The sequence below is a fragment of the Hyaena hyaena genome, unplaced genomic scaffold (assembly GCF_003009895.1).
Source record: "Hyaena hyaena isolate Hyena2069 unplaced genomic scaffold, ASM300989v1 scaffold_1210, whole genome shotgun sequence".
Classification (NCBI taxonomy): Eukaryota; Metazoa; Chordata; class Mammalia; order Carnivora; family Hyaenidae; genus Hyaena; species Hyaena hyaena.
The window spans coordinates 190486-215471 of record NW_024081845.1 but is presented as its reverse complement, the minus strand read 5'-3'; the positions used below and the strand labels follow the sequence as shown (position 1 = coordinate 215471).

The window sequence follows — 24986 nt, the reverse complement described above, 5'->3', positions numbered from 1 at the left end:
AATGGTTATTTTTCAGCTTCTCTTTAACTATAAAAGTGAATAAACCTTAATTCTCTTTTACCCATTAAGTTTAGTTTATTAAGACACATTGAGTTCGAGCCCTCCGTTAGGCTCTGGGCTGACAGCTCAGAGCCTGGAGGCTGCTTCGGATCCTATGTCTCTGGCTCTTTCTGCCCCCCTGCTGTTTGCACTCTGACTCTCTTTCTCCAAAATAAATAAACATAAAAAAAATTTTTTTTTATGTTTAAATGAAATGAAAAAGAAAATGACACGTTGGCTTTATAAGCTCTGTGTATATTTTTATCCCCTCCTAATATCAGAGATTTTCGATGTTTTCCGGAGAGTCTCTGGTGACTCAGATTTCATCATATCATTCTAACCAAATGTAATAAATATTCTTGTATTTGATATGAATTAACCTGCTAGAGACCATTTTTGTTTTAATACTTCTTTCTTCTCAAGTAGAATGTATTGATGTTAACTATTTTACTCACAGAAAATCAGCTACTAAAGTGTAAATCACTTTATATTTAATAGAACTTTTTGAGCAAATTTCAAAATAAGGTCATTGTTTGATCTGATGGGGGACTCTTGGTCTATATTAAACTTAATCTAATACGTCTGAGAAGTATATTGTGTGAGATCAGTGCTTTCAGTTCCTGCCTTTAGAATAAAAAATAAAATTCCCAGAATATAAATTTGTATTTATTATGTCTGTTACTTTTTCATTAACAGGTTATTGAAGAAAAAAATGAACTGATAAGGGATCTTGAAACCCAGATAGAATGTTTGATGAGTGACCAAGAACGTGTGAAGAAAAATAGAGAAGAAGAAATTGAGCAGCTCAATGAAGTGATTGAAAAACTTCAACAGGAATTGGCAAATATTGAACAGAAGACATCAGTGGATGCTATTTCTTTCCCAGAAGAAGCAGACAGTTTAAAACATCAATTGGATATGGTAATAGCTGAAAAATTGGCTTTGAAACAGCAAGTAGAAACTACTAATGAAGAGATGGCTGTTATGAAAAATGTACTTGAAGAAACCAATTTAAAAATGAACCAGCTAACTCAAGAATTATGCAGCTTAAAGAGAGAACATGGAAATATGGAAGAAATCCATAGTGTACCAGAGAAAAGCATTAACATGACTATAGATGATCTGAGCAAAATCAAACCTGAACTGGAAGTAGTCCTTTCTGAGAATGCTCTTAAACCCCTAGAAAATCAGACTTACCTCACACCTTTTGAAGAAAACAGCAAAGGCTCCATTACCAGTTTGGAAACAAAGGTGCTACAACTTGAGGGCACTGTGAGTGCAAAGGACTTAGAACTCACCCGGTGTTATAAACAAATAAAGGACATGCAAGAGCAAGGCCAGTCTGAAACAGAAATACTAAAAAGGAAGATTGTAAACCTACAGAATGTACTTGAAGAAAAAGTTGCTGCAGCTCTTGTGAGTCAAGTCCAACTTGAAGCAGTTAAGGAATATGCAAAATTCTGTCAGGATAAACAAACAGTTTCATCAGAACTTGAAAGAACAAATGCACAGAATTTAAATCAAGTAATGGATAATGAGATGGAGTCAAATGTATTAGCATTAACCTTGAGAATATCAGAATTAGAAAGCCAGGTGGTTGAAATGCAGACTAGTTTGATTTTAGAAAAAGAACAGGTAGAAATTGTAGAGAAAAATGCTTTGGAAAAAGAAAAGAGGCTCCTAGAACTACAAAAGTTATTGGAGGAGGAGAAAAAACAGGGAGGTAAAGACAAGAAAAGAAGCCCTGAAGGAAGTTTTGAAGTTCTCAAGGTTAGTTTGTACTTAATTTTTTTTTTCACTTAAATACCCTAAGAAATTCTCTTTTCTTCATTCTCTAAGCTTGATTGCTAATTTACCAAATTAAATATGGTGTTCTTTATATCTATCAATTCGTATATAAAGGGTTTTTATAAAAATTACTTTATAGTCCCATTATTATCATTAAAATAATGGGAAAATCTATATTTTGTTACCTTCAAATCATGTTATCTATTTCACTAGCATACTCATTAAGTAGACCAGTCAAAATTAGAGGTGTTAAGTTTAGCAAATATCCTTTGGAATTTGTGTGGGTTTTTTTCCTGTCCCATCTAGTATGCATGTTATGTGATCATTCATTTTAAATAATGGAAATTGATAAAATATATTAGTATTCCACTGAATTAACATATCAGTAAGAAGTCATTAGCTTTTGCAGACTTTTATAGCTGGTAAATAGATTCTTTCCTTTCTTAGAAATAATTTGTATTTCACCCTTGTAAGTCTGCTTATATAAAGATTTGAAATTGCATTTATTTCTTAGCATAGGACAGATATAGAAGGACTTTAATTTTCACAACCTCACTTTATGTATTTATAATATTGAGTATTAAATATGCAGTCTTATCTGAATACCAGGAGATTAACTCATGTATCAAGATTCTATGAATATATGTTTTACAAAGGCTGTTAATTCTGGGACACCTGGGTGGCCCAGTCAGTTAAGTGTCTGACTCTTGATTTTGGCTCAGGTCATGATCTCATAGTTCATGAGGTCAAGTGTCACGTCAGGCTCTGTGCTGACAGTGCAAAACCTGTGGAATTCTCTCTCCCTGTTCCTTGCTTACATGTGTACGCTGTCTGTCTCAAGCAAATACACGTTAAAAAATAAAAACAAAGGATGAGAATTCTTTCCACTTACTAGGCTTTTTTCTCTTCCCCAGAACTAAAACTTACTGTAGTCATATTAAAATATTAATGTGACTTTCTAGTATATGTGCTGCCGAAGCGAGCACTAATGTGACTTTCTATGCATATGAAACTTGTAAAAAGTATCTTAGCAAGACTTTGCATTTTTTGAGGAAAGTGATATAAATATGAAAGTTTTTGAATGGTGATGGTATTTTCATTAATAATTTATATTTAGGATACATATTAACATGAAATATCTTTCATTCCCAGAAAATAACTTTTTTCTTACTGTCTCAAGAATATAAAATGATGGTTCTAGGGGGCCTGGGTGGCTCAGTCAGTTGAGCATCCAACTTTGGCTCAGGTCATGATCTCATCACTTGTGGGTTCGAGCCCCACATCGGACTCTGAGCTGTCAGCCCAGAGCCTGATTCACATTCTGTGTCTCCCTCTCTCTCTCTCTGCCCCTCCCCCACTCACACTCTACCTCTCTCTCTCAAAAATGAATAATAAATGTTAAAACAAATTTAAAAACTTAAAAAAAAAGAATATACAATGATTCTAAAAAAGTTTTCCTATTTGTTGAAAGAGCATGAATCATTTATTTCTATACCGTTTAATCTGATAGGCAGTCATTCCTGAAAAAGCTTTATTAGAATGTATCAGTACCTTGAAATCGGTCGTATTTTTTTGAGAATAATATGTTTTTAAATGTTTTCCACTGTCGTTCAGACATCTACTGAGCTAATTCGTCCCGGTGAAGAAAGTGCATTTTTTGGTCAACTTGAGGCTCTTAGAGCTGAAGCATCAGCCACCAAAGAAGAACTTGCCAATTATAAAGAGAAAGCAGAAAAGCTTCAAGAAGAGCTTTTGGTAAAATAAGTAACATACTTCCTAATTCACTTATTTTTATATACTCTTAATTTCTTTTCAAAGTTTATTCTCTTCTATAAAACCAAACCAAATTTATAACTTAAAAGCTGGAAACAAATCTTTTGTGGCTTTGGCTTAAAGTTACTACAGATTTCTTTACTGGTATGTTCTTGCTTAGTTTTCCTTGAATAGTTTTTAAAAGGATGCTTTTAGACTCAAGTCTCTTAATGATCAAGAAGATAGATGTTAAGGAGAACTCTTACCCCATGAAAACCAAAAAGAAGAGGCTGATAAAATAATTTCATTTCTAAGGTCATCTGTGAATATACATATAATAGAAATTTATATATGGAATCTAGGAGTGTTTTTTAAAAAATTTTCCTATTCTAAGGAAAATGAATATACTCTCGTCTCTAAATTCTACATTTAATATTTTTAATTGAATATTCTACTGTTCTGTTCATTATGTTTTAGGTAAAAGAAACAAGTATGGCATCTCTCCAGAAAGATTTAAGCCAAGTTAGGAATCAGCTCACAGAAGCAGAAGAGAAATTATCCTACTTCTCAGAAAAAGAAGATAAGACTGAGGTACAGGAAAACAGAAAAGTCTGCGTATTAGAGCCTCTTCCTACTACAGTGGGTGAAAGTTTGGCATCCCAGACAGAGGGGACTCTCAAGGTTGATAGCAGTCCAACTCCACATATTCTTGTTAGAAATGTAGGAATCCAAATTGATTTACAGAGTGAATGTTCATCAGAAGAAGTCACTGAAATAATCAATCAGTTTACTGAAAAAATTGAGCAGATGCAAGAACTACATGCTGCTGAAATTTTGGATATGGAATCCAGACATATTTCAGAAACTGAAACCTTAAAGAGGGAGCACTATGTTGCCATTCAGTTACTGACAGAAGAATGTGGTACCTTGAAGGCAGTGATACAGTGTCTGAAATCGAAGGAGGTATTTGGTTTTCATAATATGTGTTTTTTCAACATTCTGTGTGTGGTTTTTTTTTACCCAAAATTCTTTATTTTTAAGAGAAAAAGAAATACGGGGTAGTCTCTTCCTTATGATTGCACTTTTCAATCTTCTTTGCCTTGTGTAGTCCAGTAATAATTTCCTACAAAGTTCCTCTGCAAATTTGGAATGTGATAATATCATTCCTTAATTCATGAATGTTTTCTTATGATAATATCCATTAAGAAAAATATTGAAGACTTTTAAACCATAGATAGTTCCACTTACTGTGAAAGATTGGACACATTTAATTGAGTTTTTCATTTGTTTTTTTTTTTCTTTGACAGCATTACAAAAGAACAAAGCTAGTTATTACGTCCTATTTTTATTTTTATATAGGCCAAAAATGTTATGTATTCTTTTGTTTTCTCTAATTAGGGATCCTCACTTCCCGAATTAACACATTCTGATGCTTACCAAACTAGAGAAATATGTTCAAGTGGTAAGTTACATAAATTTCTGACATTTTTGTACTACTTAATTAAGAAGTGTTTGTTTCCAGGTGCCTGGGTGGCTCAGTCAGTTAAGCATCCAACTCTGGCTCAGGTTGTGATCTCACAGTTCATGAGTTTGAGTCCTGCATCAGGCTTTGTGCTGACAGCTCAGAACCTGGAGTCTGCTTTGGATTCTGTTGCCTCCCTCTCCCTCTGCCCCTCCCCCGTTCACACTCTGTCTCTCCCCAAAACAAATAAACATTAAAAAAAATTTTTAATAATAAATAAAAAGTATTTGTTTCTTTTCAGTAGTCAGTTGTTTTCTTTATTTTAGATTCTGGATCAGACTGGGGTCAGGGAATTTATCTTACACAAAGCCAGGGATTTGACACGGCATCAGAAGACCGAGGAGATGAAGGTGAAAGTTCAACAGATTCATTTCCAAAGAAAATAAAGGTACTATAAGACAGCTTTTAGTGAAATTTAGCCAGTGTGATTTCTGTATCGAACATAGCCGTTTTTTAGAACATGTACAGTAACTTTCTTAAGAGAGAATAAAAGGAACCTTGACAATCTATACAGGTTTATTCCTGTATTTTGCAGATAATAAAGAATAATGTATTTAATCATTGTATAAAGAGATAAAGAGTTTTAAAATATTTTCTTATTCCTGGTATTTTTGAGTGCCAAAATTATTAAAGCAATCTCAAGGGCTAGAATTTATCTCCTACATATTTCTTTTGGCCAAATTAGTGGTTAATAGTTAAATCCAGGAAGAGCACATTAGGTAAACAGAAGGAACTTACAGGTAAGAGCAACACAAAAGACACTATCTTCTGGGATTGACTTACCCATCCATTAGAAAAAGGCAATCAGTAATAGTAGCCTGGCATTTCCTTTCTTCAGTGGCTCTTCTAAGTCAGGCTAATTCGATAAAGCTATCTTGCTTAAAATGTAGTTCTCTTTGTATGTCTGTTTTTGAAGAAGTTGTCATAATTCTAGCCTTTGGGTTTTGATTTCTAGGGATTACTAAGAGCTGTCCATAATGAAGGCATGCAGGTGCTCTCCCTCACCGAGTCTCCCTACAGTGATGGAGAGGACCATTCTGTTCAGCAAGTTTCAGAATCTTGGCTAGAAGAAAGAAGAGCTTATCTCAGTACAATCTCAGCTCTTAAGGATTTAATTACCAAAATGCAAGTGCAAAGAGATGCCGAGGTACTCAATATTATGCATCTTAACAGTTTAATGTGCCTTTTATTATAGTGAGGCACTTCATAATTTGTTACTGTTTTTTATGATGTATTTTCACGTGAATTACTTTGTATTATTTAAATGCCACCAGCCATACTCTTGAAAGTAAATGCATACACTTTTTGGCTTCTAATATTTAATTTGGTTAGTAGATAAATACCATTTTTAGACTTTTTGTAAGCATACTTACTTAAAAACTAACTGCTTTTTTTTATTCTTTGCTAGGTTTATGATAGTTCCCAGTCTCATGAGAGCTTCCCAGACTGGCGAGGTGAACTTCTGCTTGCTCTTCAGCAAGTTTTCTTAAAGGAGCGCAATGTTTTACTAGCTGCGTTTCAGACTGAGCTGATAGCTCTAGGTACTAGAGATACAGTTGGATTATTGAACTGTTTGGAACAGAGAATACAAGAACAGGTATCAGAATTAAACTGTGAAACAAAGAATGCTTTTTAACAGAAGTAAGAAAATGAGTTATTGATTACTTTTATAGAAGGTCTGCAAGTTAAAATTTTAACAGGAGCCACCAAGACTATTAGGAGAAAAATTATTACCTTAAATGTTTTATTTTAGAAAATAAGCAAAGGCTGAAAATTAATGAGCTGTTCATCCAACTTAGGGAGTTAGAAAACAGCAACAGAATAAGCCCAAAGAATGTAGAAGTAAGACATGGTCAGTTCTCACTGTCTGCAGCAGTTAGATTCTGGAAAGTTGCTGAGAAGCTGAGTCATTGCTACTAGGGGAATACCGCAGGTAGGTTCCTGTGAGCCCCTGGTCGTGACATTGGCCAACCAGTCAATACCTAATTTTGTTTGATTTATGTTTCTGTTTAAAGATTGCCTTAATTATATGTATTGGGATTCATTAACCTTGAATTCATGGCCCATCGCACTATATAACTCATGCCTAAAAGCTTATCACATGTATTCTCTGCATAAAATACAGCCTTCTTGTGCTTAGGAACACTCGATAGTCCTTCATTGTTGTGCTTGGCGACCATTCCAAACAGCAAGATCACCAATAAAAAGCAAAGAAGTGCAAAAGAACACAGCAGTGAATAGATGGCAAGAAAGACCCTTGTTTGCAATTTAAGAGATGAAAGAAAACAGCAGAACATCACCTAGTTCACCTTCAGCTCCGATCATGCACAGCTGGCAGTTTAAATATTTTGCCCCTGTTTGCATGCTTAAAAATAACTGTAAAAGCACTGCTAATATTAATTCTGGGTTACAGATAATTTTTAGTGGATAGCCAGATTTGTAGATACATAATCCACAACAAAGAAAAACTTTAATAAAGAAAAACGGAGTTAGTGAAATACATACACTGGTACAAAAGAGAGGATAAAAACTTTAAAAGTTTGTTCTTTGAAAGGCTAAAAGACAAACATTTGTTGGAGAATCAGTTAAGGAAAAAGGTAAAGTACACTTTTATAATAGAAATGAAAATGGGATCACAACTAAAAATAACAAATATAAAATAATAGAATTTTACGAATAATTTTACATCAATTCAAAATTGTGGGTGAAATAGATTTTCTAAAAAAATAATCACTTCTCAAAACTGACTCAAGAAGAAATAGAAAACCTGAAAATACCTATAGTTAGTGAAAAAAAAATAATAAAATCGATAGTTAAAAAACTCATAGAATACTTCGTGCCCAGATCTTGAATTTTTAACTACATTTTCCATTAAAAGGAACTAAGACTCCTTGGAGAAATGGCTGATTCCAGGGCTGGAGCAGGGAAAGTACAAGATGAACCTGGAATATCTTATTTTACTAACAAGGAAGTGCTCAAAGAATGAAGGGGAGATGTCAGAAGATCACAGTAGCCAGCTTGAAGGAGTTCCCAGTGTCTACATTCAGGACAATCAGAATGTCAAACTGAATAATGATAGTGACAGGTTATAAACCAAAGAGTAAAATAAGAACTTATGAATTCATAGTGATATAAATAAATGAATAAAAATTCTTTAAAAATAATTTTTAAATATTTATTTATTTTTGAGAGAAAGAGACAGATCATGAGGGGAGGTGTGGAGAGAGGGAGACACAGAATCTGAAGCAGGCTCCAGGCTTTGGGCTGTCAGCACAGAGCCCAATGTGGGGCTCGAACTCACAAACTGTGAGATCATGACCTGAGCAGTAGTCGGACACTTAACCAACTGAGCCACCCAGTCTCCCCTAAAAATTCTTTCTATGGTAGAATGCCAGCTAGTGTGTGGAAGAAATGATGAAGTTAATAGATCACCTTTTAGTAAACCTTATAGTAATAACTCAAGCAATAATCAGCAATGGGTCCTAAAACTAGTATGAAAATGTTTGATTAGAAAAGTATGTTTACATGGTCTCAGAGTAAATTCCCAGGAAATCTCTTAATTATAAAAGGAAAAGTAATAACTGTACATTGGAGAAACCTTACAGATACCACCATAAGCAAGTGATCAGAATTAATATCATCAGTAATAGAACAATCCAGACATCATGTACTTCCTGACATGAAGTATACTACCACACTTAACGTGCAGAGCTAAAATCTACTCGTAGGAATATATTAGACCAAAACAAATTGAGGCCACTATACATCTTTCAGAATGGCCAAAATAAAGTTTAGTGGAAGTACCAAGTGCTGGTGAGGATGCAGAGAAATTGCATCTCTCATACATTGCTAACAGGAAAGTAAAATGGGAGAGTCACTCTGAAAAATGATCTACCAGTTTCTTATAAAGTTAGTTATACACTTAATATATGACCTAGAAGGCACACTTGTCGTTATCAGACAGTGATGAAAACAAATGTCTTTGTAAAAATCTATACAAGATTATTTCTCACAGTTTTATTTGTAGCACCCCAAAACTGGAAGCAACCCCATGTCCTTTGACAGGTATATGGAAGAACAAATTACAGTACATCCATACAATGAAATACTACGTACCAATTAACGAAGAACAAACTAATGATACCCTAAACGTCGTATATGTTATGTAATATTTGGATTGACAAAAATACAGTGATAGTGAACAGATCAGTGCTTATCAGGGGGTTATGGTTGGGGAGAGGATACACCTAGATACATACAGGGAGAGTAATAAAGCAAATGTGGTTTACATTTAGAGAATTTAGATGAAGGATATGTGAGGATTCCTTGTACAATATTTGGAGTTTTTCTATAGGTCTGAAATTATGTAAAATATGAAATAAAAAAAGTCTCCCCACAAGAATTATACCTAGCTCAAATGGTTTTACAGATGAAGTCTAGCATACATTCAAGTAGTAGCTAATTCCAGTCTTAAACATACACTTCCCATTGTTGGATGACTAGGGCAGTGCCCTGTCTTTTTGTTGGGAAGCTAATGTAACCCAGTTAGGAAAATCAGACAAAGATAATATAAGAAAGAAAACCTAGGGACCTGTTTTATCCATGAACACAGATGCAGAAATCCTAAACAAAATATTAAGCCAAATCCACCAATGTATATTTTTTAGAAACACAGTCACCTTACACTTATCCAGGAATGCAAAGGTAGCATACCATTAAAAGTAACTCATGTGACTCATTATTTTCATAATTAAAAGGAAAATAAAACCAGTAATCATTTCAAGAGATACAGCAAGTTAAATAAATGAAGAATTTAATACTTTAAAATACTTTAAAACAAATAGCAGTTTAAAAATAAAAAGGAATTTCTTAAACTACATAAGGGTCTATTTAATAAAAACCTACAACAACCATTATATCTATAGTTAAAGATTAAAAATACTCTTAACTTCTATAGCTTGTCCTAAAGATTTAGTTAACAAAGCAAAGCAAGAAAAATAAAATAAATAAGGATTAGGGATGAGAAGACCCATCATTGGTATGATTGGATGTTTTCTATATTAATCCATATAGAAAACCATAAAGAATCTATACACATAGCATTTTAGAATTAATTAAGTTTGGGAATATGGCTGGATGTAAGATCAAATTGTAAAAATCTGATTTCTTGGGGCACCTGGGTGGCTCAAATCAGTTAAGTGTCCAACTCTTGATTTCAGCTCAGGTAATGATCTCACTGTTCATGAGATCGAGCCCCATATCAGACTCTCCCCTGACAGTGCAGATCCTGCTTGGGATTCTGTCTCTCCCTTTCTCTGCCCCTCCCCTGTTCTTGCTCTCTCACTCTCTAAAAATAAATATAGTTTTTAAAACATCTGATTTCTTAACAACAAAATGTAACTTTAAAAATAATTATTTCCAGGGTGCTGGGGTGGCTCAATCAGTTAGTTAAGCATCCAACTTCAGCTCAGGTCATGATCTCACAGTTTGCGGGTGCAAGCCCTGCATCGAGCTCTGTGCTGACAGCCCAGAGCCTGGAGCTTGCTTCAGATTCTGTGTCTCCCTCTCTCTGTCCCTCCCCTGTCTGTACTCTGTCTCTCTTTCTCAAAGATAAAATTAAGAAAAAAATTTTAATAATTATTTCTATAGTGTTAAGTAAACAAATCTCTAAAAATATACAAACTACAAAAATTTACTCTTAAAAAAATAGAAAATCTGAATAGACCCATTACAAAGAGTTAAATTAGTAATTTTTAAATTTCTCACAAAGAAAACCTGTGATTAGATGGCTTCACTGGTGAATTCTACCAAATGTTATAAGAATTACCAATCTTTGGGGCGCCTGGGTGGCTCAGTCAGTGAAACGTCCGACTTTGGCTCAGGTCATGATCTCACGGTTTGTGGGTTTGAGCCCTGCATCGGGCTCTGTGCTGACAGCTAGCTCAGAGCCTGGAGCCTGCTTCAGATTCTGTGTCTCCTCTCTCTCTGACTCTCCCCTGCTCGCTCACTCTCTCTCAGAAATAAAGAAAGAAAGAATTCCCAATCTTTCCCAATCCATTCTGTGAGGCCATTATTACTCTGGTTCTTTCTTAAACCAGGCAAAGACGTCATAAGAAAAGGAAACTAAAGACAAATATCCAATGAGAATAAACCACCACTGGGAAAGTGAACCAGTGCTACAAGTATGTGCAAACAAAACAAGTATCTAATAGTATAAGAAAAGAAGCTCAAATAAAATGTATTATTCATACTATGGAATACTATTTAACGTTGAAAATGATTGTGAAATAGAGCTGTGTCAGTCCACATGGTTCAACATGAAAATCTCTTAATTTCATTAAGTGAAAGTAGAGTTTTTAGATAAAGTTTTAAGACCTGCAGAACAGTACTGTATATTGTTTAGGGTGTGTGTATATAACATAATATGCAGAGCACATGAAAATAACACCAGACTTCAAATTTGATGATTTCTCAAGCAGGTCGTGCAGAGGACACATTTGGGGAGCACGGGGGGACTTCAGCTGTGTAGGTACTATTTCTTAGGCTGTGTTCAGGGGTGTTTATTCTTGTTGTGTGTTTGAAGAATTTCAAAATAAGTGTGAAGATTAATAATTAAAAAGTAAACCCTAGTAAATAGGAAGAGAAGATTAGTATCTTTCCAAAATTTTAGCATACGTGTTTCAATTTTATTTTTCAGACTTCCTGGTTGTTAATTTTATTGTTCTTAATAAATCTCTTCACTTGATTTTTTTTTTATTTTGCATTATAACAGAGTATTGAATATCAAGCAGCTATGGAATGCCTTCAGAAAGCAGATAGAAGGAGTTTGTTATCTGAAATTCAAGCACTACATGCTCAAATGAATGGGCGGAAAATGACTCTGAAAAGAGAACAAGAGAGTGATCAACCAAGCCAAGGTATTCTGTGTGTCCAGCTTATGTGGTAACAACAAATAGGTGGAAATATTTCACTTCGTTTCCCCTCCTTGTATAATTATTCATTTAAAACACATTTCTTTTTAGTCACATTTTCTTCTCATTCTCATATCATGGAAATCATTTACATTAATTACTCTGGGATTTAAAGGCTTGTCCAATTGGTTTTTAAACAGGTACATTTATTTAAAATGTGGGCGCCTGGGTGCCTTTGTCAGTTAAGGGTCTGACTTCATTCAGCTCAGGTCATGATCTCACAGTTCCTGAGTTTGAGCCCTGTCAGCACAGAGCCTGCTTTGGATCCTCTGTCCCCCTCTCTCTCTATCCCTCCCCTATTTGCACTTATGCTCTCTCTCAAAAATAAACATTTAAAAAATAAAATAAACTAAGCAAGCATTGCTTTAATCAGGTTGTTTAGCCCATTAAGTTAATTATCTTTCTTTGTTTTGAAGCTCTTTCTGAGGTTAATGACCTAAAAGGAAAAGAAATCCACAGTGAAAGTAACTATTTCTTTTTAAATCCTTCTTATTGTAAACTATAATATACATATAGAAAAGTGCAAAGTACAAAAATACAGAACAAATCTTTAAATGAATGAATATTTGTGGAAACTTCACCTACGTCAGGTACCTCTGAAGCTCCTTCCCAAACACATACTCCTCTGTAGTAACCTAAAGGTAACGATTATCCTGATTTTTCTGGAGTTTTACTACCTCTTTGTACATTCCTAAGCCATGTAAGTTTTAAGTTTTCCTGCTTTTGAACTTTATTAGTCTGTATATATTTGTGTCTTCCTTCACCTCTCTCTAATATTTTTCTGAGTATTTATCTGCATTTATGTCCAATTTATTTATTTTTGTTACTGTATAGAACTCCCACAACTTATATATCCATTCTGTGGTTGAATATTCGGATTGTTTGTATTTTTTAGATATTACAACCAGTGCTGTTCTGCACATTGTGAATACTGTTTCTGATGCATACATACATAAGTTTTCTGGGTATATATACCCCAGGGGTGGAATTGCTGAGTGATAGAATACATAATTTCACATTTCTTTGGTAACGTCAAACTATTTTCTAAAGTGCTCCTATCAATTCGTATGCTTACTAGCAGAGTATGAGAGCTCTGCTCCTTCACTTATTTGCTGGTAGGTAGTTGGTATTCTCAGATCTTTGTTGCCAGTCAGGTGGGTGTGCAGTGGATCGTTGTTGTGGTTTTAATTTACATTTCTCTAATTACTGAAGTGGTTTCATTCTTTGTCATATGATTATTGGCTAGCTGTTTGCTTTCATGGAATGTTTGTTCAGATATTTTCCCCACTTTTTGGCAGGAGTGTCTGTTACAGTAAATTGAGCTGCAGATGGAAATCATTAAGGATTAAGTACAATCTCAGGGGCACCTGGGTGGCTTAGTTGGTTAAGCGTCCGACTTGCGCTTAGGTCGTGATCTCGCGGTTCGTGGATTCGAGCCCCGCATCGGGCTCTGTGCTGACTGCCAGCTCAGAGCCTGGAGCCTGTTTCAGAGTCTGTGACTCCCTCTCTCTCTGACCCTCCCCTGCTCACGCTGTCTCTCTCTCTCTCTCTTTCTCTCCTAGAAATAAATAAAAAACATTAAAAAAAAAAAAAGGATTAAATATAATCTCATTTCCATCTAGTGAAGAGACATTTTGGTCTTCAGTTTTGTTTCACATAATGGTAGACACACTTGTGCTTTTACAAATTTTTAAAGTTATACCATAATCCCACATTAGTTTTTGAGTAACTAAAAATTTTAAATATCTTAAAATATCTCAGAGAAAACAAGTGTATTGAGATCACATATATATCTTATATTTAGACATAAGATTGATTAAAGATTATTTTGAGAATTGATTAATATTTTACTTTATTATTTAAGTTAATAAAACCCCATTGAAAGCTTAATAGATACATATTTATATTTGTAAATCCTTGGTTTCTTCTAAGAAATAGTTTTTTATTTTTTTTTAATGTTTTATTTATATTTGAGAGACAGATACAGCGTGAGCAGGGTAGGGTCAGAGAGAGAGAAAGATAGAGAATCCAAAGACAGACTCCAGGCTCTGAGCTAGCTGTCAGCACAGAGCCGGACACAGGGCTCGAACCCATGAACCATGAGATCATGACCTGAGCTGAAGTCAGACGCTTAACCCACTAAGGCGACCCTAGGAAATAGTTTTAAATGTTTAAACTAAATGATTATCTTCTAAAGCCAATGTTATTCCTGTCTCCTAACATCAGTAGTATGAATTGTAATATAATGTGGTGAACTTTGATAAAAGTTTTTTAAGTTGGAAATACATTTAAGGGAAAATAGAGAAACAAAAGAATAGAGTAAAATCACTCCTCAGAATCTCCTAAATCCTAAAATAATGACCATTAACACCCAGGTAAAATATATCTCCAGGCCTTTATTAAAGCCATATGTACACAAGTTTGTTTTTTGCAAAAATGCGACACTGATGCATATTTTGTAGCATTTTTTTTTTCATTAGAATAACCTAAAGAGTTAAGTATTTTCATTTGTTTTCATTGTAACAGACCCATAGCAGGGGCTTGGTTGGTTTGTTAAAAAAAACAAACAAACAAACATGAAGTTTCTGGGACTATCTGGGAAGCAGGGGCTAAACAAAATAAGCCGCGCTACTCACTGTGGTCATAAGTTACACGCCACACTCCTGCAAGGACTTTGTGTGGCTGTCAGAAACCATTGGAATTTTTTAGTTTGAGCTGTTGAAATTCTGAATAAACAAATACACGTTTTTGTTTAGAGTGTTGTGTGAACACCTGCAGTTGCTTTTTATTTCAAGTCTTGCATTTATTAATATATTCTGTTAAACTTTTATCATCCTTATGTACTTGTAGTTCTGAAACCTTAATGATTATTAGCACTATGAGGACAGTATTCATATTTATTTCTATAAATGACCAACTTTGAGACTGTAATCTTTTCACATTTTCTTTGTAGTAATCTCCTAAGTTAAAAACCAGTTCTCATCAACAAAATAGTTATAAACCAGATAGGAGTTGGAAGATCATAATGTAAGTATTAATAATTTTGCATTTAGAACTCCTGGAGTATAATATGCAGCAGAAGCAGTCTCAAATGCTGGAGATGCAGGTGGAGCTCAGCAGCATGAAGGACAGAGCAACAGACCTGCAGGAACAACTGAGTTCTGAGAAGATGGTGGTTGCCGAACTGAAGAGCGAACTTGCACAAACTAAGCTGGAACTAGAAACCACGCTCAAGGCACAGCATAAGCACCTAAAAGAGTTAGAGGCATTCAGGTGTGTCAGACTTCCTTATTGTAAACATGTATTGGTGAAGGAATTGGAGTAGTTATGTCAGAGACATCGTGCAGATTTTATAAAAGCGTAATATTATACATAATGTATACATAACATGAAATTTGTTATTTGTGGAAAAAGCTATAGTGGAAAGGAAAAACCCCAAATTTTTCTAAATGATAAATTCGTGATTAGGTATTGCCATATTCGCTGCTGTGGGTTAGTTCTATGTGAGACGTGCTGTATAAGATACATATTACTGCCAAGTAATTTGAAATGGTATTTATTGTCTCAATAGAATTTGTGGTTCATTTAGCTAAAGTATGCAAAATGTTTTAAACTATCCTTTTAAAAGGATAAATTCTTGGTGTAAATACTGAGATGTTCTGCTTGCCAAGGACAGTCATTTTTTATTTTGAACATTGGTGGCTTTCATGTTCAGTAAAAGACAAGGAAAAATTGTATTAATGTTATTTTGTAAAAATAAGTTGTTTCTAGTGGTAAAGAATAGTTCATAATTGTGTTACTAGAAACAGTTAATATGAAATAAACCACAGTCAAAAATCTTGATTATGTGGTTTATATTTTCCTATTAGTTGGTTTATAATATGCCTCCACTTGTCAGTGGAAACTGTCTCTCTTTATCTCCATATAAACTTGGTCAAAGCAATTTTATGAACATTCATTTGTCTCTTATTTAGGTTGGAAGTTAAAGATAAAACAGATGAGGTACATTTGCTTAATGACACGTTAGCAAGTGAACAGAAAAAGTCCAGAGAGCTCCAGTGGGCTTTGGAGAAAGAGAAAGCCAAACTAGGACGCAGTGAAGAGCGGGATAAAGAAGAACTTGAGGTATTATTATCTTTGTCTTTAAATATCTGTGGAAAATCCAAAAACAGCAGGAGAGAGAGAGTCTGGAGACTTTCCTCTTTCTAAACGGTCAGCCTTCATGAAGTCCAGTAAGTTGTTCGCTATATGTGGAATACTGTTACAGTATCATCAGGAAATGCTAATGGTGTGGTACATTTTTGGTTTGCTACATCCAAGGGTGCATTACACACACTTCTGCTATAGCATGTGTTTTGGGAATTTGAGTTAGTGCATATACAATTTGATAAGTAGGGCAACCACTTCCAGTTAATGCAGAATAATTTTGGTTCACCTGTTTTCCCTAGGAAAGGGGAATGGTGACACTTCTCTGCCAGCAGGAGCCCTCACTGCTATATTTTTAAAAAATTTAAAATGAGTCCCTTCATGCTGGTCTCTCTTCCACACCTCAGCCCTGCACAGCTGACAGCTCGGGGCAGGTCGTGTTGCACACACAGTGCCCACCTATGGTAGCCCCACCGGCTCAGAGGTCTTCCATCCACGCGTGGTACTCACCAGCTGTAGGCTAAAAAACTGTGTAGCTGGCATTTCTGCTGTATTTCTGTTTAATTTTGTTGGGGGGTTTCTGATTGTCCATCTTGGTGGCCTTCAGGCAGGCATAGTGAGGTCTCTACCTGGTAAGGCCATGATATCCCCTTTGATACAGAGTACTATTTTAAAAAAAAATTTTTTTTTTTTTTTTTATTTTTTTTTTTTTTTTTTTTTTTTTTTTTTTTTAAATTTTTTTAATGTTTTATTTATTTCTAGGAGAGAGAGAGAGACAGCGTGAGCAGGGGAGGGTCAGAGAGAGAGGGAGTCACAGACTGAAGCAGGCTCCAGGCTCTGAGCTGGCAGTCAGCACAGAGCCCGACGCGGGGCTCGAACCCACAAACCGCGAGATCATGACCTAAGCGAAAGTCGGACGCTTAACCGACTAAGCCACCCAGGCGCCCCTAAAAAAAAATTTTTATGTTTGTTTAGGGATGATTGTGTGAGTGAGCACAAGTTGAGGGTTGGGGGGAGCGCACCACAGAAAGAGAGGGAGACGGAATCTCAAGCAGGCTCCGCACTGTTACTGCAAGAGCCCGATGTGAGGCTCGATCCCACAAACCATGAGATCATGACCTGAGTGAAAATCAAGAGTCTAACTGAGCCACCTAGGTGTCCTTACTGGTTTTTTTTTATCATTACAAATTTTTTTAAGATTTGAGTAGTTTGTCCGTTATGCTGCTTTCCCCACAAGCCCTATTATTCTTAGTATGTGACATTGGACAACGTGAGGTTTTTCAGGAACTCATGTCACATTATATTGGAAATATTTGTATTTTTAAAGGTCATTATTTCTAGACGAAATGTACCCTACTTCATATTCCTTAATTAGGTATGATTAGTGTTTGGAGGAAAAAGTACTATTTAGCTGATCTTTTGCTTACGTTCTTCAATGAAAATCATCTGGCTATCCCAAATAATTATGCTCTAACCGCTAAAAATTTCAGTTAATAAACTGGATAATCAGTTCTGTTACCAAACACTACCAACTTAGTATTAATAAAGGCACAGTAGTATACTTATAAAGGATTTTTTAAATGTTAATATTCTTAAATTCAACTTTGTTCTACAAGGATTTGAAATTTTCACTTGAGGGTCAGAAACAAAGGAATATTCAACTAAATTTACTGTTGGAACAACAGAAACAACTACTAAGTGAATCACAGGAGAAGATAGAATCACAAAGAGTGCTACATGATGCCCAGTTATCAGAAGAACGGGGTCGAAACTTAGAGCTGCAAGTCCTTCTTGAATCCGAGAAGGTGCGAATCCGGGAAATGAGCAGCACCCTGGACAGGGAGCGGGAATTGCATGCGCAGCTGCAGAGCGGCGGGGATAGTGGGCAGCCTCGGCCCTCGCTGCCCTCTGAGGACCTCCTTAGAGAGCTACAGAAACAGCTGGAGGAGAAACACAGTCGCATCGTAGAATTGTTAAATGAGACCGAGAAATATAAACTGGATTCTCTGCAAACAAGGCAGCAAATGGAAAAGGATAGGCAGGTTCACAGGAAGACGTTGCAGACAGAACAAGAGGCCAACACTGAGGGACAGAAGAAGATGCATGAGCTCCAGTCCAAAGTGGAAGATCTTCAGCGCCAGCTGGAAGAGAAAAGGCAACAAGTTTATAAGTTAGACCTTGAAGGAAAGCGACTGCAGGGCATTATGCAGGAATTCCAGAAGCAAGAACTAGAACGGGAAGAAAAACGTGAAAGTAGAAGAATTCTCTATCAGAATCTTAATGAGGTAAGTTGATGCTCTTTTAAAATTTTTTTTTTTTTAATGTTTTATTTATTTCTAGGAGAGAGAGAGAGAGACAGCGTGAGCAGGGGAGGGTCAGAGAGAGAGGGAGTCACAGACTGAAACAGGCTCCAGGCTCTGAGCTGGCAGTCAGCACAGAGCCCGACGCGGGGCTCGAACCCACGAATCGCGAGATCATGACCTAAGCGAAAGTCGGACGCTTAACCGACTAAGCCACCCAGGCGCCCCTTTTAAAATATTTTTTTAAATTTTAAAAATATTTTAAAATATTTTTTAAAAGCACTACAGCCCTTTGAACATAGAATTTTGATATTGGAGTAATTTATTCATTCATTCATTTAATTACTTTTAAATGTTTGTGTTTTTTTTTTTTTTTTTTTTTTTTTTTTTGAGAGAAAGAGCGAGAGCAGGCCAGGGCCAGAGAGAGAGAGGGTTAAAGAGGACCTGAACCAGGCTCTGCACTGAGAGCAGAGAGCCCAATGCAGGGCTTAAACTCACACAACCATGATGAGATCATAACCTGAGCCGAAGCTGGTCACTCAACCGACTAAGCCACTCAGGTGTCCCTATACTGGACTAAATTATTTAAGTAGTTATGAGCAAATAATATAAAATCCATAGAAATTTACTTGGAGTATGAACCATAATTGTGTTTACTTGAGAAAGAATATGATTCATTATTCATTTATAATTACTGCTTTTTCTTTTTCTGTTGAAAATTGCTAGCCTGCCACATGGAGTTTAACCAGTGATCGAACTAGAAATTGGGTTCTTCAACAGAAAATAGAAGGAGAGACAAAGGAATCAGGCTATCCTAAACTGATTGAAATGAACGAAGGAGGGACTGGCTGTAATCATGAATTAGAAATGATCAGACAAAAGCTTCTACATGTGGCTTCAAAGCTGCAGCATCTGGCCCAGAAAGCCTCCAATAGGTTAGATTTTTTTTTTCTTCTTCTGACTTTTGGAAATGACATTCTTAGACAAACTGGATAGAATCTGTTCCTTACTAATAGCTGGCCAAGGGTGGGGAAGTGAATTTTTTTTTTTTTTTTTTGAGAGAGCATGAGTGTGGGAGGGGCAGGGAGACAGAGAGAGAGATCCCAAGCAGGCTCTGCACTGTTAATGTAGTGCTCAACATGGAGCTCAAACCCATGAATTGTGATACCATGACCTGAGCCGAAATCAAGAGTCTGCACTTAACAGACTGAGCCACAAAGGTGCTCCAGGAATTGAAATATTAGTTAATGCATGCTCACATTAGGAGATGATAGTATTTATGTATTTGTTTGTTTATGTTTTTTATTTAGAGAAAGCAAGCAGGGGAGAGGAGGGCACAGGGAAAGAAATTTTTTTAGGTGTTTTTTTGTTTTGTTTTGGAGCCAGGGTGAGGGGCAGAGCAAGGAGACAGAATTGCAAGCAGGCCCCACGATGTCAGCACAGAACCCAACATGGAGACAGAGAGCATGCGCGCGAGCAAGAGAGAGTATCTTAGGCTTCATACTCAGCACAGAGCCCAGCCCACAACCCTGGGATCATGACCTAAGTTAAAATTAAGGGTCAGACACGCAACCAACTGAGCCATCCAGGCACCCCATGAAGTCATTCTTTTTAACAAAACCTCATATACCTAAAAACAAGTATCTTAACACCGTGGAAAGAGAAGACTTAATGTAAGGGAGAAGTGATAGGTGAAACATAGCGTCACCTAATCTCTAATGTTTGTGCTAATGAATACCACTGATTGAGAAAGGTATGTTTTGACTTTTTCTCTTTTTCTTAAAGACTACACTTTGAAACAGCAGATGATGAAGATTTTATTTGGGTTCAGGAAAATATTGATGGAATTATTTTACAACTACAAAAGTTAACTGGCCAGCCAGGGCAAGAGGTAAGACTTCAAAAACTCTTTATAAAAGATATCAAGAACAAAGGTTTAATGGAGCTATAGGAGTCATTTGAAACTGGCACCGTATTTTCTAAAGAGTTTTAATTTTGTCTTTTTATTTATTTTAAATACTAATAATAATATTTGCCTTTCTCAAATAGAAGATAGTAAAAGTTTGAAGGGATATTAACCCTCATTATCATTATTGAATAATTGTGACATTTTATTATAGTATAACGCATGTTTCTTGAAAGAATAGTCTCATTTCTACCTTATCACTTGTAACCACCCACAGAATGGTATCAGTGTCTTCACAGTTGACTAATCTGATGAATCTTTTCATTCCCTGTCTTTGGTTTCTTTGTAGCATTTGACACTTTTGACTTCTCCCATCTTAAAAACTTTTTTTTTTGTGTGTGTATAATCTTACTTATTTGTTCCTCTTACAACAATCTCATTTTTGACTGGACTCAGACTTTGAGGTAGAACCTCTCAGAGAAGACAGCCTCCGTCTCTTGGCAGTCTGTCCTTGGTGTTTTTCTTTGGCTTCCTTCATTCTCTTGGCTAAAAGCTTAGCATATTCTACAGCCTCTTCCTTGTTTTCCTTTGTGCGCTGCTGCTTCAAAGCAACGCGCTGACATTTGTGTTGGAGGACACGTGGAGTGACAAGACGCTGAATCTTGGGTGCTTTGGTTCGAGATTTCTTCTTTGTTTAGGGGCTTTCTCACAACATACTGGCGGACATCATCTTCCTTTGAGAGACTGAAAAGCTTGCGGATTCTGCTAGCTCTTTTGGGCCCCAGGCGACGAAGCACAGTAGTATCAGTGAGTCCAGGAATATCCTTCTCCCCTTTTTCACGATGACCAAGTTGAGAACACTGAGATTGGCATCCACAATGCAACCCCGGACAGATCTGCGCTTTTTTTCTCCAGTCCTCCATGGTCGGTAGCAGGAATGCCCCTTACTCAGCAGTAGGCGGACACGGCCATGGGTCAAGACACCCTGCTTCATGGGGAAGCCTTGTTTGTCATAGCCACCACTGATTCGGACCACATAACCCTTCCATTCTTACCCTAAAGCATCAGCAGCAACTTCTGTGGCCATTCGCTTCTCATAAAAGGTACGAAGTTTGCGTTCATCATCCACTTCAATGAGTTTCTGGCAGCCAATAGCTGGGAAAGAGATGTTCAGCTGCTTCTTGAGGCTGCCTACCGCCTCCGAAATGCCACAAAAAAGAGCAAAAACTCTTTATGTGTGTCAATATTCTCTCATTTCTTCCATTTCTTTTCATCAGTCACCTTCATGAATTCTCTTTCTCCGTGTCTTCATCCATTTTTTTCCCTCTAATTGTGAAGGTTCATTCTTTCCCACAGCCTGAGTTCTCCGTAGACTTACTTACTGAGCAAACACTTATGTCAGGCACTTGTTATATGCTAGGTACCATCCTGGGTTCTGGGCTGCATTGAACAAATCTAATAAAAATCTCGCCTTTATGGACTTTATCTTCTAGTGTAGCCTATACCTTTATCCTGTGGTCCAGTAACTATTTTCCATTAGTTACTGGAACTCTTTCCATGGGGAAATGTACGCCATAGTGACCCCATAGGAACCTTAAAGGCACGTTCCAAACTGAGCATCATCTTTCTTTTCTCCTTCCTGTCCCAAACCCTCGTTTCTGGTCCTGATATCACCCAGTTTAGAAAGCCAAAGGTCAGGGTGCCTGGATGGCTCAGTCGGTTAAGCGTCTGACTTCGGCTCAGGTCATGATCTCACGGTTCGTGGGTTCAAGTCCTGCATCGGGCTTTATGCTGACAGCTAGCTCAGAGCCTGGATCCTGTTTCAGATTCTGTGTCTCCCTCTCTCTCTGACCCTCCCCTGCTCATGCTGTGTGTGTGTGTCTCTCTCTTTCTCTCTCTCTCTCTCTCTCTTAGAAATAAATAAAACATTAAGAAAAGTTTTTAAAAAATAGAAAGCCGAAGATCACCATGGACCACCTTCCTTCCCTCTCACTTAGGTGTCCAAGCATTGACTAAGTCCTATGCTTTTACAACCTAAATATCTATTCCATGTGCCCTTAGTCATTACCTTACTCAGGCTTTCAGCATTTCTCACCTGAACTGCTTTGAGGACTTCCTGATGTGTCTGCCTGACACCAAGATCTGTCTCTTCCTTAATTTATTGTACTTTGCATGCTACTACCAAAGAAATTTTTGTAACACATAAGTTTTGTTGCATGGTCTTGTCTAAAAGCCATATATGGCTCTCCACTGCCTGCATTTTGGTATATTATCCATGAGTAAAGGCAGTCCTTACTCTAGCCTTACCAAGCAACTTGTAGCTCCCTAAAAGCAAAACTCTCACACGAAACCTTTGTGCCTTTATACAAACTATTCCTTCTGCTTAAAATACCCTTCCCTATCTCCTCTCCTGTCTATTAAATTTGTTCTTGTATATAAGGCTCAACTCCAGCACCACTTCTTCATGAAATCTGTTGTTCTCAGTGCCTCTTCACATTTTTATGTGCATTGTTTATAAACATTATCCTTACACAACCTTAATGCCATTTTATTTTTCTAGCCTAGCTTGGTGTCCCCAGGTACTTCTTGTGGCTCACTGACCGAAAGACTACTGAGGCAAAATGCTGAGCTAACAGGACATATCAGCCAACTGACCGAAGAAAAGAATGACTTAAGAAACACGGTTATGAAGCTAGAAGAACAGATTAGATGGTATCGACAGACAGGAGCTGGCAGAGATTATGTACGTCTGTTTTTAGCATGGCCACAGTAGAAATGTTGCAAAGTTACAAGTTCTGCTTTCTAGTTTCAATTTTTAACCCTAACAGGGTAAAAATATTAAGTATCTGATTCTTAGTAAGATCATTGGAAAATATTATAAGGATGACAATAATGATAATAGATACTGTTTATTGGGAGCCTTCTCTTTGCCCGATCTTGGGATATATATGTTCAGAATCTCTCATCTGCATTCAGCCTTACACATGAGAAAACTGAAGTCTGTAGTCAAATCAAGAACTGCTTTTCTCCCAAGCCATATACGTTGCTACCTATGGGCCAGCAGCAGACACATGTAAAGAAATGTTCAAATGTGAATTCTGACTGTTCTCATCAGTTATTTATCGGTTATTATGTTTGTAACTCAAGTGAAAGATGCCATTAAATTATATATTTCAGTCTAATAAACCACTCTGGCAATTCACTTAATTTTTTTCCTTTTAAAAACTACAAAATTGCTAGCATCTGTAATACAAAAATAAGAACATAATATAAAGATAGGAAAGACTTGTAGACAGTTGTGTAGTCAAATACATAACATACCCACAAAGCTTCTGTAGAGATCCACTTCTCTAAGTACATGCCTGGTTATTTTTTCCCCACTTCCATAGTGTACTGTTTCATGCATAGGCTTTGCGTTTGAACCCTAATGGCCCATTTATTAAGTCTGTAGGCTTTTTTACTTAATAACTTAATAAACTTTAATGTTTATTTATTTATTTTGAGAGAGAGGGAGAACAAGAGCACAAGCAGAGAGGGGCAGAGAGAGAGCAAGAGAGAAAGAATCCCAACCAGGCTCCCCACTGCTAGCATAGAGCCCAACACAGGACTCAAACTCCCAAACTGTGAGATCATGACCTGAGCCCAAATGAGATCCTTACCCAGCTAAGCCACCCAGGCAGTCCTCTAGACTTTTTTTTATTTTAAAGCTCTGCAAAATAAGGGCCCCTGCGTGGCTCAGTCAGTTAAGCGTCCGACTTCCGCTCAGGTTGCGATCTCACGATTTGTGGGTTTGAGCCCCGCATCAGGCTCTATGCTGATAGCTCAGAGCCTGGAGCTTGCTTCAGATTCTGTGTCTCCCTATCTTTCTGCCCCTTCCCTGCTCATGCTCTGTCTCTATCTCGAAAAGAAATAAACATTAAAAATAAAATAAAATAATAAAGCTCTGCAAAATATAAACAGTTTCTTTGGGGCTAGGCTTTCACAAGGATTTTTAGTTTTAGAATTAATCTAAGCAAAGGATATAAGTGTATATTCTTAATTTTAGTTGAGATTGTCTTTGAACTCTGTATCTGAGACTAGAATGCTGATACCTCATGGGGATACCTTTAATGTGTTTAATTTAGATTTTTCTTCAGAGACTTATTCCTAAAAATCATGTATGCATGCTCTGGTTTCTTCAGTCTTCTAGGTTTTCATTCAATGGTGGTGCCAACATTGAAGCAATCATTGCTTCTGAAAAAGAAGTCTGGAACAGAGAAAAGTTGACTCTCCAGAAATCCTTGAAAAGAGCAGAAGCTGAAGTGTACAAACTGAAAGCTGAACTAAGAAATGAAGCTTTACTTCAGAATCTGAGCTCTGATTCTGAGCATGCCACTATAAAGGTAAGCGGCATGTTCCATCTAAACGTACACCAAAGCTGGTCCTCTGCTTTTGCTTCATTTCATCTTTCACTAATCTTAACCAAACAGAAAGAAATTGAGGTTGCATTCAGGCTGTCCTTGAGTGTCACCATTCAGTCTGTGACACAAATGCAGGCCCCTAGCTGGTCACAAAAACTTTGA

At 36.7% G+C, this 24986-nt stretch overlaps 1 protein-coding gene and 1 pseudogene across 1 annotated transcript in view; one reads left to right on the top strand and one right to left on the bottom strand.

Moving 5' to 3' along the window:
• The window catches only part of AKAP9 (A-kinase anchoring protein 9), a 154584-nt gene that overhangs the window by 119627 nt on the left and 9971 nt on the right, over positions 1 to 24986 (top strand). The window contains 15 exon segments of the mRNA XM_039222901.1: positions 736 to 1809; positions 3442 to 3582; positions 4057 to 4542; positions 4978 to 5041; positions 5368 to 5489; positions 6057 to 6248; positions 6510 to 6698; positions 11874 to 12018; positions 15126 to 15345; positions 16047 to 16197; positions 17835 to 18503; positions 19245 to 19453; positions 20304 to 20409; positions 22985 to 23167; positions 24606 to 24806. Of these exon segments, the coding sequence (XP_039078832.1) occupies positions 736 to 1809; positions 3442 to 3582; positions 4057 to 4542; positions 4978 to 5041; positions 5368 to 5489; positions 6057 to 6248; positions 6510 to 6698; positions 11874 to 12018; positions 15126 to 15345; positions 16047 to 16197; positions 17835 to 18503; positions 19245 to 19453; positions 20304 to 20409; positions 22985 to 23167; positions 24606 to 24806 (4152 nt within the window).
• On the bottom strand, positions 20824 to 22684 carry LOC120224626 (annotated as a pseudogene).